Source organism: Hippocampus zosterae, chromosome 9, assembly GCF_025434085.1.
Source record: "Hippocampus zosterae strain Florida chromosome 9, ASM2543408v3, whole genome shotgun sequence".
NCBI classification, from domain to species: domain Eukaryota; kingdom Metazoa; phylum Chordata; class Actinopteri; order Syngnathiformes; family Syngnathidae; genus Hippocampus; species Hippocampus zosterae.
The window spans coordinates 21,403,181-21,415,960 of NC_067459.1; the positions used below are offsets into that span (position 1 = coordinate 21,403,181).

The window sequence follows — 12,780 nt, forward strand, 5'->3', positions numbered from 1 at the left end:
ATGAGCTGAATTGCTAACAAAAGCACCCGTCTTTGTCTTGTAACCACCGGAAGCGAACAATACATGACGGCTGCCAACTTGACCAAAGCGGAAGTGGGCTGTTACGTCCAATCCGGGAACTAAAAGTCACCAAAATACGGTCTGCGGTCGCTGTGTGCCTTCAAATTGTGTGTAAAACGACACCCGGTCGAAGCTACTTTTAATTTTTGTCGTTTTGATAGCTTTTAATTTGTTAGCCTATCCCCCGAGTTAGCTGAAAAGGTTTTGCGATGGAAGACAAACAAACAAAGCGAACACAGCCGGACGGAAGCCAACAGCCGACGGTAGGAGGATAAATACACTGAACTAAGACGTGCATGCGCGCGTTTGAAGACTACAGTTTGCGACTAACGAGTGCCGTCCTGTTTGTGTTTTGTGTCAGAATCCCTGGAACTTGATGATCAAACACAGGCACGTCCACAGGAGAGGACGACGCTCACACATGGCCGTCAGGTAAGGACAGCAACACAAACAGAAAAAGAAAGCTGCCTTTGCAATTTTGCACTTACAGAGAGGATGTGATGCTGAACATGTCGGGATGCCCCCCTTGCACATTTGAACCAGTTCGTTCCGATTCCTGGTAGCTGCGAATCGGTACAGACACTCAACGTACCATTTTTTAAGTTATTGCGTGTGTGCTTATGGTAATAAGCGTGAATTTATAAAGTTTTCAGTTAACATTTTTAATTCTAAACTTCGACAAATACCAAAACATCATGAATTTAAAACGGCCGCACGAACAGTTTGAAACCAGCCTAGACTCAGCCGAAGCAAATAAATAAATACATACAATCGATCATTGGAAGAAGACATGACCAGGAACAAAATATGCAAATTGAGATACTCATAGTCTAATTGTACACTTTGATTTCCTTTAAAATATGTGATACAGGAACGTACCTCAGAAATGTACAAAGTAGCAGCGATTTCAATGTTGCCTAGTTGGGGAAAATATATTGACCGCAAACCTATAGGAGGTTTTCAAAGGCCACTGGAAAGTCAATTCCAATGACGGGAAAGGACATTATCCAATATTTGATGTGTGCGCGCGCGGGCGTATATGTGTAGTTACACAGATCCGCAGGTGTCCATGGACCTCCTGAGGGCGGTTCTTCAGCCGAGCTTCAATGATGACATCATGGCCGTGTTCAGGAAATACCACATGGTATGGTGTGCGTATGTGTGTGTGCGTGTCCGTGCGTCTCTGACAGAGTTGTGTTGTCATCGGTGCAGTTTTTTGAGAAGGCGGCACACAACGTGAAGGAGAACATCGGAGACGAGGTGCACACGGATCAGCTCATCAAGGACGCCTGCAGGAATGTCCTGGAACATGTAAGAGTGTAATGTGTGTATGTGTGTCTTGCTTTGTGAGCGTGCGAGTATGTGTGTCTGACTGTCTGAGTGTGATTGTCATGGTTACCACCACAGGCCAAAGTTTTGTTTCCCGAAAGTGACGCGAAGAAGTCAAGTTCCGAGATGACCATCAAGGTAAGATAGATGAACTGGGACCATCTTTGGCGAGTCATCTTGAAGTCTCATTTTTGCTCGCCTGTTCTGGTGTGTTGTGCCTGCAGCGTTCTCGAGGTTCTGAAGAAAACTGCAGCCAAAGAGGAAGTCCAGTCCCAAAAAAGGTACGTTCCGAGGCATATTTTGCATCTTCAGCCACTCGACTCCCACAGCACTGGATGATTTTCCGGCGTGATGGGAAGATGTCACAGAATTTCAATCAAAATTCACATCTGGACTTGGACTCGGTCACACCAGAACCTATATTTTGTTGTTAGAAGCCATTCAGAAGTTGTTTTGGTTTGTTGTCCTTCCGCTGAACCGGATGGCGCTTCATCTTGAGGTGCACTCGGCCCGTCAAATAGTCATGTGGTGGCGTCGCGACCTCACGTGTGCTGTTGTGTGTTTTTTCATGTCGCGCGTGTGTGTGTGTTTTAGTTACACAGATACTGATGTTGGAATTTTCTGCGTGTCTCTCGGTGTGTGTGTGCGTTGTTGCCGTCCTCAGAGAAAGAACCGCGTGAGCGGCGCCGTGGCGTCTGACCGATCTTTGAACGTCTCCTCTCAGTGAGTATCACAGCACACAAGGATGATCTTGATGAAGACTAAACGGACATAGTGAAAAGTTTGTTTTTTTTATGTGTGTGTTGTCAGCGTGAAGGTGAAGTGTGAAGCCGTCAAAAAGGAAGGACCCAAGGTGACATGCTAACACTTATTTGCTTTGAGCTGTTAACGCTGTGGAAGACTATTTTTGTTGTGTTAGGTCTGACAGACGTTTTAATGCATTTTTGTGTGCGGAATGCAAAACGGATCCAGTTTATCAGCTATCGGAGCAATTATAATTTCTAATCAGCATAAAAATTTACAAAAGAAATTTATTTCCCTAAATGGCTCCCCCTGGTGTTACCATTCTCACCATCATTACGAATACCGGTAACCATTGTGTTGTTTGTGACATGTAGTGGGAGCCGTCCAGATTGAATGAAAGCAGCACGTTTGTTTTGGGCTCCAGAGCTAACAAGTAAGGCAGCACCCCCCCCCCCCCCCCCCCCACATCTATGACCAGAATTAAATAGTGTGTTTTAAAAGTCAAGAGGTAAGGTTTTAAAGAGCCTTCATTTTCTGTCACAGGGCCTTGGGGATGGGCGGGACCAGAGGGCGAATTTATATCAAACACGCTGACCTCTTTAAGGTAAGCACACACACACACACACACAAAAAGCCTGGATGCCAGTGTTGGGATGTGCGTGTTTGTTTTAACACGATGCGCGTGTGCTTGTCAGTACGCGGCAGACACAAAGGACAAGCAGTGGCTGGCGGAGCGTCATCACATGAGGGCGACGGGCGGAAAGATGGTGAGGCCCAACGACGGCAGCTATCACCGCGGTGACCACAAACACTGACTGTGCGCGCGTGTACTTGATCGCTCAGGCCTACCTGCTGATCGAGGAGGATGTCCAGGATCTGGCGCGCGGCGACGATTACAAGTGAGTGGCGGCGTCATGCTCTGTCGTCACTGTAATGTGGGGACACGCCTCATGCCGAGTGTGTGCACAGGGACTCCCCGGACGTGAAGATGGACGAGATGAAGCCGTTCTGTGTTCCTCTGTGGATGGTGGAGAAGATGCAGAGGGCCATGGAGGCGCAGAGGGACACGGAACTCTGAAGGTCCTCCAAGTGTATTAAAAAAAAAAAAGACTAAATGGCAAGAAGTTGTGCTTCTCAAAGGGTGGGCCTTGGGCTCCCTCTGGTGGTATGTAAAAGAATGCAATGAATCCACTCCAGCTCGTTCCCCTCCGAAAAGCCCCCAAATCAGTTCGTTATTTTTTTCCTACGTTCAACACTGCTGTTGTGCCGAATATATTTGCACGTCACAAAATGTGCATGCAAACCTCAAATATGTCTAGTGTATTGTCCCAACTTCCTTGCTTCTATTGGCTGTTGGCAAAAGCAGCTCCATAGGGCACTGGCGCCCCCTACAGATGTTGTCCTTCCACTCCAACAACATGATTTGATGATGCGTGCGGTGGGGGTCTTAAGTACACTCATGTATTAAAAAAAAAATTAAATAAATGGCCTGTCAAAAGAGGGCCATGGGGCTCCTTGAAAAACGATTTCCCCCAAAGGGCATTACCTTGACAGATCAGCTCGTATTTGCATGGAAACGACAAACCGCATCATATCTAACTTCATCATGCTTCTCCAAAGAAATGATTGTGAAGTTACCAAAAGGACATCTTTATTTGACTTTGCAACACAAATGGCGATTATTTACAAAATGAGGTGGAAGTGACTGCACGATGGAAGGCTGGACGGGGTCACTCGATGCCTTCCTGTTTGTCTTTGATGGCCACCCGGAAGCGTTCCTCCAGCAGGGAGAGCTCGCTGATTAGATCAGTGATGGCGTTGGTGAAGGCTTCCTGCCACACAGAAGCAACAGGCAAGCCGTTCAATGGTTATCGAGTACGGCGTGCGACTTTATTTGCCCCTGGTGGCTGAAGATAGAGGGTAGACATCTTAAGTTGCCATGGTTACTGGTTTGGTTTTGGCTGGATGAAAACGCATCACGGAATGTTTAATACCAGGATGACTGTTGAACGGTGAGCAACCGAGTAGCACGGGTGCCTCACAGAGGAGGGGTTGTGAGTTTGAATCCAGCGCCGTGTGGAGTTTGCCTGTTCTTCCCATGCCTGTGTGGGGTTTTCTCCAGATACTCCGGTTTTCTCCCACATTCCCCAAAAACATGCATAGTCGGTTGATTAAACACTCTAAATTATCCCTAGGTGTGATTGGAAGAGAGCATAAGTGTTTCTTTTTGTGCCCTACGATTAGGTAGCAATGAGTTCAGATGAAGCAGAGCAATTTTTGCGTAGTACTGAGATGGACCTAAGAGTACATTTACAATCGTGTTATTAAGTGTGCATGTTGCACTCCTCCCAAGCTTCTTGGCACAAGCGATGGTGACATTTTCACCGTAGAGACCGAAAACAACGCTTCGAAATCAATGCATTCCATTTTAGCCCACTTAATAACGACGTCTTAGTTATTTTACGTCCCGTCATGTAAGTTACATTCTAGGTGGTACATTAGACGACGGCGAGTGTGCGCCCGTTCCCGTTCCAGCAGGCGTGTGGGTTGGTGCATTTTGCATATTACTTGTGGGCTGTAGTCAGGCGTTGTCTGCACCCTGATGACGATCTTGTGCTCCAGGGGATGAGGAACTTTGTATCCGGCGAAGAGAACCTGAGGATCCTTCAGCAGCTGCCTGGCTCGCGAAAGAACAAAAGCGAGTGAGCGTCATTCCCACTGAGGTCATCGTTAAAACACAAAACGACAACAAATGGAATCGGAGTTGTTACGACACTTGAATGTGGTGATTTGCCGTGAGGTTTTTGTTTATGATCACTAAGGTGTACCACCGGGTGCTCCACGGCGCGACGTCGCTCGGTTAGCAAATTAGCGGGCTTCTTACGCTCGTATGATGTTGCCCAGCGTGTGGTCCTCCTTGTTGAGCGTGAATAGACATGAGTTGGGCACTTTAGTGTCCTTGGTGATGGTTATCTTCTTCTCGCCCTCGAACAACAAGAACGACTCGAATGCGGGAGGCGCGTTCATCTTTACGTCTGACAAGCTGATGAGCCGAGCAATCGGAAGTACGACTTTTCCGCCAATTGGCGCTTCCGTCTGCGTAGCGCCCCTCGATGGATTGGAGTGCAACTTCAGAAAACGGGGGAACAGACATCCTATCTTTTAATTAAGAAATACGGACGAGTACAGCATGATGGAGCTTAGAAGGACAACATAGAAAATGTTAGAAAACATAGAAAAATACATAGAAAAAAGTGACAAGCGCACACCATCAATGTTTAGTTGCTTTGGGGTTTTCTTGGTACAGTAATTTGGGGATTGGAAATAATGCCATAGTTGTTTTTAAAATTAAAGTGGGACGACTGACAGAACATTTTTGACTTGTGTATCTGAAATAGGACTCAGACGTTGTCCTTATTTGCAATGGGAGCCATTTTTTTGCTGAAATATAGGACATTTTTGACAATATCTCATTTTTTGTCATGTGTTTTCAATCCTGTTTTTGCTCAACGCAGCTCTCATGTAAATGTTTTACAGCACCGTTGGACGTACAGTGTCTCATTTAAATACTATATATTCTAAGAATAAAGTTGTGAATTCTTCCTTTTGGCATTCGACTGAGCATGACTTAGATTTGTTCTTGGTTTTACTGTTTGGTGCTTTCTACCGTCTTTATTACCGATTTGTTTTACTGTTTATTGTATATGTTAACTTGCTCCACGTACAGCACTTTGTATGAAGCGATGGCTGTTTTGAAAGTGCTCTATATACAGTTGACTTGACTTGACTTTTGAAGGTGATGTTATTCGAGGTTCGGTTTCATGTACTTCCGGGTGTGTCTTGTCCAATCGCAACGTCCGTCCATTGAAGCAGGCGCTGACATTGGCTAGCAAAAAAAAGAGAGACGTCTGGGTTTGAAACTCGGCCGCCGATTGGCTCAACGCGCCAATTGTCGTCTGTTTAAATCGGGAGCGGCACTGTGTTGGGCAAGTGGGAGCCTTACGTCTTTTTTCGCTTTTCTTTCGCCTTTTGGCTTGACGCAAGTTCATCGACAGACGCCACGGTGAGTTCGACAAACTGAGCAAGCGTCGGATTGGAGTCAAAGCATGTGAACCATGATGCTGAACGCAAACAAACTAGGCGCTAGCTTGAGTCGCTTAGCCGAGTTAGCTAACCACAAACGTTTCTTGAAGCCAACACAATCCTCGACGTGCAGTCGTCCCACTCGTTCGAAGGTTGGGGAGCGAGCGACTCGTTGATCTGGGCGTTTGTGTACTCCGATTCGCGGGGCTAACGTTTCCAAATCGCCTGTCATGATGGCCTTCAAGAAGACTTTGCCAAATTCAATTTTTTAACATTCCAAAGTGGGACTTGAAGTTTGGCCTTTAATCTTAGGCTTTCTCCTTTGACCTATCAAATACGATTTCATTCTCGAGGTGTCACACTTTCAATCCATTTCATTCAGCACTTGATTGGATTGATCAAGAAATTCATTGAAGGATTTAAACTAATTTGATAAAGTCGTTTTGAACCCCTAACTTCAAATCCTCCGGTTTCATCTCATTAGCAGTCTGTCGTCCTCCATGAAAGCAGATTGGCTATCTTTGGGCGATTTTTCCAAATAAGCCTTGGAAAACAATCAGCTGATTTTCACACGAATGTTTCAGACCAAGCCAGTCATTGAGCAATTACATTTTCTACACTATTACTTTGAAATCATGTCCTGTTTTCAAGAAAATTACGGGAAGCGATAAAAAAAAAAAAAATCAGATTCATTGGAAAATAATCAACAGTCATAGTCACTTATTCAAATAAGTGTTAGTTGAACCTCTAGATTTGCTGTTACATTTCCACATTTCAAGTTGGGCTTTTACAAAGTTGCCTTGTCCAAGCCACATGCTGGATTTTTGCTTATGTGCAGCTCAGAGCTGACCGATGGCCTCTCAGAACTTGGACCCCGCTGCCTCAGCTGGAGGCGCTGCTGCCGCCATGAAGGGCAACGAAGCTGGTGGCAACACTACCAAAGGATCGGTCACCAAACGGTGTGTACGGCGGTGCAATTGTTCATCTTGTCTAATTTGTGCCATTATTGGCTCCAGCTAATGAAAGCATGAACATGAGTCATTGGCAGGCAAGTGTGTGAGGAATGACTTTTCAAAAATGCACTCCTGATTAAAAGATAAACATGGTGTTGATTCTGTTTTGCAGGCTCCAACAGGAGCTGATGACGTTGATGGTGAGTGCACTTTTCATGTCATGCTTTATTGCAGTTTAACCTCCACACCACACGAGGCAGTGTGGAACAGATGACATATGTGCGCCATTGCATTCAACAATCGCTGTCGCCTTTGATTGCATTGGTGAACAATGTTTGTTCATACAATTTGTAATAAAGAAAAAGCTCATGGCAATTTCATAAGTTACTTTTTATTGAATAAACAATACAAAAACAATTAGGGCTCAACTGATTACTTGTCTGATATTAACTCTGCTCACATCAGCCTTTGTTTGCCTTTTTTTTTTTAAAGTAACATAAAACCAAGATAACGACATTCAAACATTCTACCTTCCTCCATAAAATTGACCATTAATTTTTGCTGATTTTTCTCCACGTTGTTGGCGGGGATAGTGTTATCAATCAAATGCTCGGAAAATGCATCCATCCATCCATTTTCCGAACCGCTTGATCCTCACTAGGGTCGCGGGGGGTGCTGGGGCCTATCCCAGCCGTCTTCGGGCAGTAGGCGGGGGACACCCTGAATCAGTTGCCAGCCAATCGCAGGGCACACAGAGACGAACAACCATCCACTCACACCGAGGGACGAATTTAGACCGCCTGATCAGCCTGCCATGCATGTTTTTTGGAATGTGGGAGGAAACCGGAGCACCCGGAGAAAACCCACGCAGGCCCGGGGAGAACATGCAAACTCCACACAGGGAGGCCGGAGCTGGAATTAAACCCGGTACCTCTGCACTGTGAAGCCGACGTGCTAACCACTGGACTACCGGGGCGCCTCGGAAAATACAATTGATCAGATTTTTCAAAGTGACTCATTTAAAAAAAATATATATATACTTAATTCTAATTACAATACATTGGGCGGCGATTAAACTTGAAGTGATTTGCTTGTTTGCGTGCAGATGGCGGGCGACAAGGGAATCTCGGCCTTCCCCGAGTCTGACAACCTCTTCAAATGGGTAGGAACCATTGACGGCGCCCGCGACACGGTAGGTTTTGGCGAGCAGTCCCCGGTGTGGGCGTTCAAACAAATGTCTGACGGCTGCGATGCCGCAGGTCTATGAGGGTCTGCGCTACAAGCTGTCGCTCGACTTCCCAGCCGGATACCCGTACCAGGCGCCGCGCGTGCGCTTCCTGTCGCCGTGTTTCCATCCTAATGTGGATGAGCAAGGCTTCATCTGCCTGGACATCCTCAAGGACAAGTGGTCGGCGCTGCTGGATGTGCGTGCCGTCCTGCTGTCAATCCAAAGCCTGTTGGGAGGTAATGCTCGCTTGGCCCGGCCTCCGTGCCCGCTTCTTGTTGCGAGCTCACCCGCATCCTTTTGGCTTTTCCTTCCAGAGCCCAACAACGAGAGTCCGCTTAACGCCGCAGCCGCTGCGCTTTGGCCAAATCAAGAAGGTGGGTTGCACAAAAAAGGGGCGTTGTATTTGCTCAACTTAATTTTTTTACATTTTTTGCGAGACGTAAGGGTGAAGGGAATTTCCCATCTAACTGCCCCCATCCTCTGCTTTCAGCTTACAAAGCTCATCTGCACTCAACCTTCCACCTGTGAACCTGCTCCACTTTTTTTTTTTTTTTTAAATCTGTGTGCGTTTTCTTGTTTGTAAAATATTTTTGTTGTACGTCTGTTTGCCTTTCATTCAATCAATAAAGTTCTTAATTTAACACATTGCTTGTCTTTTCAGCATTTTTCTTTTTGGAGCACACACGAAATTCACTTTTGTGTGATTGGAACAGTAAAATACCAAATTTGTTCCAACTCTTTTCGGCGACATTGGTCTTGAAGGGGGGGGGGGGGGTAATTGTCATCACGTCCTCGGTATTGGCGTCTCTGATATCTTGCTGGATTTTTCATCATTTGCTCTCTTCCATTTGTCAAAGGCGGCCTTTTCCCACGCTGGCCCACCGGATAACGCGCCAAAAACAACGTAGCGGAAATGACACGCTTTCCCTCGCAAGAGGTGGAGCGTGTGGCCCCCCACATTCCCCTCTCCAACTTCTAATAACCCAATTCAACTATTTGCAGTTCCTTAGCAGACAATAATTGCACAATTTGAATTATCCATCCATCCATTTTCTGAACCGCTTAATCCTCACTAGGGTCGCGGGGGGTGCTGGAGCCTATCCCAGCTGTCTTCGGACAGTTGACAGCCAATCGCAGGGCACACAGAGACGAACAACCATTCGCACTCACACTCAAACCTAGGGACAATTTAGAGTGTTCAATCAGCCTGCCATGCATATTTTTGGAATGTGGGAGGAAACCGGAGCACCCGGAGAAAACCCACGCAGGCCCGGGGAGAACATGCAAACTCCACACAGGGAGGCCGGAGCTGGAATCGAACCTGGTACCTCTTTACTGTGACGCCCACGTGCTAACCACTGGACTACCGGGCCGCCACAATTTGAATTATGAAAACCAAAATTTAGCGTTTCATCGTTCTGCCCGTTACAGAAATTGGATAAATGCAGCCAATTTCTTTACGGGAGAGCGCATAATCTTTCATTCAAATAAGTCACATTGGATCATTTCGGGTGTAATATCAGCTAATGTCTCACGGCACATTGGTTGGGAAAAAAATTGGCCCACGTCACATTCAAACCACAGCTCTGTTATCCTGATGCACAATTTCAGCCTAGGGCGCACCAGAGGTGACGATAGCGTGAAGATTCCAAAGCCAGTTCGATCCAAACAACCGTCAATTTGAAAATTGACAGCTATGACCAGCCGCAGCCGAGGCCCGAGCGTGTCGATGGCCGGCAGCAGACGAATGACTCCTCAACGGACGACTCCTCGACGGACGCCTCTTCCAGGCTTTCTTCGGCCTCGTCGGTGATTTCGCCGCACGTCGTCTGCGTGGCCTCCACTGACCAGAATGCTACAGGAACCTAGCGGGAACACGCCGCCTTTCCATCAGAGGAAACGTGAGCCGAAATGTTTGTGCGTGCATCCGTGAGTGTGTGTGTTCACCCTGAGCTGCATGTCGCTCATCATGGCTTCCAGGCTATTGAGGTGTTCCTGAAGACCCGAGCCCTGGTAGAGGTCGTCCACGTCGGAGACCATCCAAGGTGTCCGAACCGAGGCGGCCCTCGTGGCCACGCCCACCACTCCGTCCAGACACCCTGAAGGAAGCAACAGGTGAAGTCATTATCGGTCCACCAATCATCCCGGGCGGGCACGTGGGGGGGGGGGGGGGGTTGCTGACCTGTGTTGATCAATGAGCGGCGGTCCTTTTTCTGGCCCAGTGGGAAGCGCACAATCAGGTCGCTAACCTTGCGCAGGTCCCGCAGGAAGTTCTCCATGGCGGACAGGAAGTGGACCCACACGCGCTCCAGCTCTTGTCGCTCTGCTGAAGAGTCAGGACCCGCCGGGCCCGAGTTGCAGTTGGACAGGAGATGCGTGAGATGGCAGGACAGGCCTCCACCCCCCCCAAAAAAAAAAAAAAAAAAACTTGGGGCATCAGTCAAAGTCAAGCATTCAAATATGAATGCTTAAAGTAAGGGCGTGCGAGAGCGTCATGTGCGAGCAACTGAATGAATTTGAGTGAGAGCAGGATATGTCGGAGTAAGTGAGAGTAAGTGTCAGCGAGAGTGAGCTAGTATATGCGAGAGGGTATGCGTGCGTGTCACCGTTGGCGACGTTTGTAGCGAGCGCCCTGACGTGTGCAATCTCGCGCCTGAGGAAGGCGCAGTCGGCTGAGCTTCCCAGTGAGACCGCCAACTGCTGGAAACAGGAAGTGAGGCGCACCAGCGTCTGGAAACAGGAAGTGACCCGCGCCAGCCTCTCCTGGGCGCGCTCGCCACCATCGTGCCGCTCGCTCATGATGACCTTTGACCCCTGCGCCCAATCGACATCAGCGGAAAGGTGGTAAGAAGATGGCCATTTGCCATGGTGGCACACATTGGCCATAGTCAAAATGAAATGATTTTAAGATCGCGGTGTGTTTGCCAAGGCAGCAAAACGGAGCGGTCAATCCGTCACCGACGGATGGTCGTTTTCTGGAAAATGACGGCAAACTGTGGAAAAATTCACAGACTAAGAGCCGATGGAAGCGAGTTTTCGTGCATCACCTGGATTGTCACTGACCACATCAATACCGATGAACCTTCTCAGCCCGTCAGTGACGTTTCGCAGCGGAAAAAAAGAGAGGTCTCATGGAATAGCTAAAATGCGAGAAGTGATCGCATTTCAGTCTGGTAACGTATCACGAATCAATGTGATAGTTGTGATCGTATCGTCACTTTGTAACATGAAAAGCGAGTGTAATCGGTGTGACTTCTACATTGTCACGTCCCGTGTTTGCCAGCAGGGGGCGGGCTTTCTCCCCGCCGCCTGCACACCTGTCACCCATTTGTGAGTGATTACTCTGCCTTTATTTGGACGCTCTGGCAGTCTACTCACTGCCGGAGAATTCCACGCCACGCCAATATTCTCTCGCTCAATTCCTATTTGGATTACTCGTTGCCTCTTAGCCTTGTGGCTGTTATTACGCGCCATTGTTCCTCTCGCGTATGAAATTTATATCATTGTCTAATCAGACCTTCCTTGCTATTTTTTCCGCAAGCGTTTTCTGTTGTTCTCTTGATTCTATCCCTGGTCCTTATTTTGACCAGCGTTTTTTGTTATTTTCCCTGTCGGGTATTTTGTGTTCGTCATTAAAGACTCCTTTTGTTCTCTGACAAAATCTCTTTTTGTGTCTGCTATTTCGGGGATCCACTTCGTTATTTTGTTGTGCACGAAGCGATCATTCTATCGCTTCGGGCACAATCGTGACATACATTGGGTAAAACAAAACAAAGCAATTACTTTGGGTGCGGTTGAGCGGCGGGGTCCTCTTTGTGTCTTGGACAACAAAAACGCACTTTATGTAACGATACTGAAAAGAAAAAAGCCGCCTGTTTCAAAAGAATCAAGGTTTAGAGACACTTTCTTACATACTTTGTTTTATTTTGTCCCTTGTGGATGTCAAATTGACCACTTCTCAAACATATGACCATGAAACTTATAGAATCTTATCCCTGCATCAAAGCGTTCAGGACCAAAAACAACAACGACGCTAAAGTCAAACGCAAGCTAGCTACCTGGGCGTTGTTGTGTTGCTGGTGAGCTGTTCCTCTCTCCGGTGTTCCTCTTCTCCTACTCTCGTCTTCCTCCTGCTCGTTTTGTTGTTGTTCTAGGGTCTCCGGGGTCACTGGTCGTCTTGACAATTGGCGCCAGCGGACCGAGAGCAGCTTGCCGACGTGCCGCGACGCGTTTGACGCTGACTCCTTAGCGTGGCCAAAAAGATTCTCTCCATGACATAGTTGGAACAGGAGTTGTGTTGAGTTTCGTGGTTTTTATTCATTTTCATTGTCAATGTGTTGCACACAAATGTTAGTTGAGCGACTAGCCTAGCTTAGCAATAAG

At 47.3% G+C, this 12,780-nt stretch overlaps 4 protein-coding genes across 4 annotated transcripts; 2 read left to right on the plus strand and 2 right to left on the minus strand.

The window, feature by feature from the left end:
• Window positions 1-101: 101 nt before the first annotated feature.
• LOC127607626 (deoxynucleotidyltransferase terminal-interacting protein 1) lies at window positions 102-3,248 on the plus strand. Its single transcript, XM_052076120.1, has 13 exons — window positions 102-323; window positions 422-492; window positions 1,108-1,204; window positions 1,273-1,371; window positions 1,468-1,527; window positions 1,614-1,670; window positions 2,054-2,112; window positions 2,200-2,242; window positions 2,508-2,566; window positions 2,677-2,737; window positions 2,829-2,900; window positions 2,977-3,032; window positions 3,103-3,248. Exons 1-13 carry the CDS (start codon window positions 270-272, stop codon window positions 3,209-3,211), a joined length of 897 nt encoding a protein of 298 aa, XP_051932080.1. The 5' UTR covers window positions 102-269; the 3' UTR covers window positions 3,212-3,248.
• Window positions 3,249-3,767: 519 nt separating this feature from the next.
• On the minus strand, window positions 3,768-5,233 carry polr2j (RNA polymerase II subunit J). The gene is made up of 3 exons (XM_052076150.1): window positions 5,018-5,233; window positions 4,702-4,810; window positions 3,768-3,965 (listed from the first exon to the last, which is right to left on the minus strand). The coding sequence occupies exons 1-3, from the start codon at window positions 5,158-5,160 to the stop codon at window positions 3,864-3,866; spliced, it is 354 nt and encodes a 117-aa protein (XP_051932110.1). The 5' UTR covers window positions 5,161-5,233; the 3' UTR covers window positions 3,768-3,863.
• A 794-nt stretch (window positions 5,234-6,027) lies between these two features.
• On the plus strand, window positions 6,028-8,944 carry ube2c (ubiquitin-conjugating enzyme E2C). Its single transcript, XM_052076148.1, has 7 exons — window positions 6,028-6,196; window positions 7,055-7,175; window positions 7,342-7,369; window positions 8,275-8,361; window positions 8,429-8,633; window positions 8,712-8,771; window positions 8,888-8,944. Exons 2-7 carry the CDS (start codon window positions 7,069-7,071, stop codon window positions 8,923-8,925), a joined length of 525 nt encoding a protein of 174 aa, XP_051932108.1. The 5' UTR covers window positions 6,028-6,196; window positions 7,055-7,068; the 3' UTR covers window positions 8,926-8,944.
• A 1,146-nt stretch (window positions 8,945-10,090) lies between these two features.
• zgc:109913 (regulator of G-protein signaling 9-binding protein) lies at window positions 10,091-12,744 on the minus strand. The gene is given in 7 exon segments (XM_052076116.1): window positions 10,091-10,262; window positions 10,345-10,496; window positions 10,580-10,792; window positions 11,004-11,211; window positions 12,456-12,548; window positions 12,550-12,607; window positions 12,609-12,744. Coding segments are annotated over 7 exon segments (1,011 nt in total). The 5' UTR covers window positions 12,725-12,744; the 3' UTR covers window position 10,091.
• Window positions 12,745-12,780: the final 36 nt, after the last annotated feature.

Bases quoted from the DNA above. Each gene is read 5' to 3' on its own strand.
- polr2j (XM_052076150.1), bottom strand. From the start codon at position 5,160: ATGAACGCGCCTCCCGCATTCGAGTCGTTCTTGTTGTTCGAGGGCGAG. The intron at 4,811-5,017 runs GTAAGAAGCCCG...TTCGCGAGCCAG, and splicing joins CTGGGCAACATCATACGAGC to GCAGCTGCTGAAGGATCCTC. The intron at 3,966-4,701 runs GTAATATGCAAA...TCTGTGTGGCAG, and splicing joins CGCCTGACTACAGCCCACAA to GAAGCCTTCACCAACGCCAT.
- ube2c (XM_052076148.1), top strand. From the start codon at position 7,069: ATGGCCTCTCAGAACTTGGACCCCGCTGCCTCAGCTGGAGGCGCTGCT. The intron at 7,176-7,341 runs GTGTGTACGGCG...TCTGTTTTGCAG, and splicing joins AAAGGATCGGTCACCAAACG to GCTCCAACAGGAGCTGATGA. The intron at 7,370-8,274 runs GTGAGTGCACTT...GTTTGCGTGCAG, and splicing joins AGGAGCTGATGACGTTGATG to ATGGCGGGCGACAAGGGAAT.
- LOC127607626 (XM_052076120.1), top strand. From the start codon at position 270: ATGGAAGACAAACAAACAAAGCGAACACAGCCGGACGGAAGCCAACAG. The intron at 324-421 runs GTAGGAGGATAA...GTTTTGTGTCAG, and splicing joins ACGGAAGCCAACAGCCGACG to AATCCCTGGAACTTGATGAT. The intron at 2,738-2,828 runs GTAAGCACACAC...TGTGCTTGTCAG, and splicing joins AACACGCTGACCTCTTTAAG to TACGCGGCAGACACAAAGGA.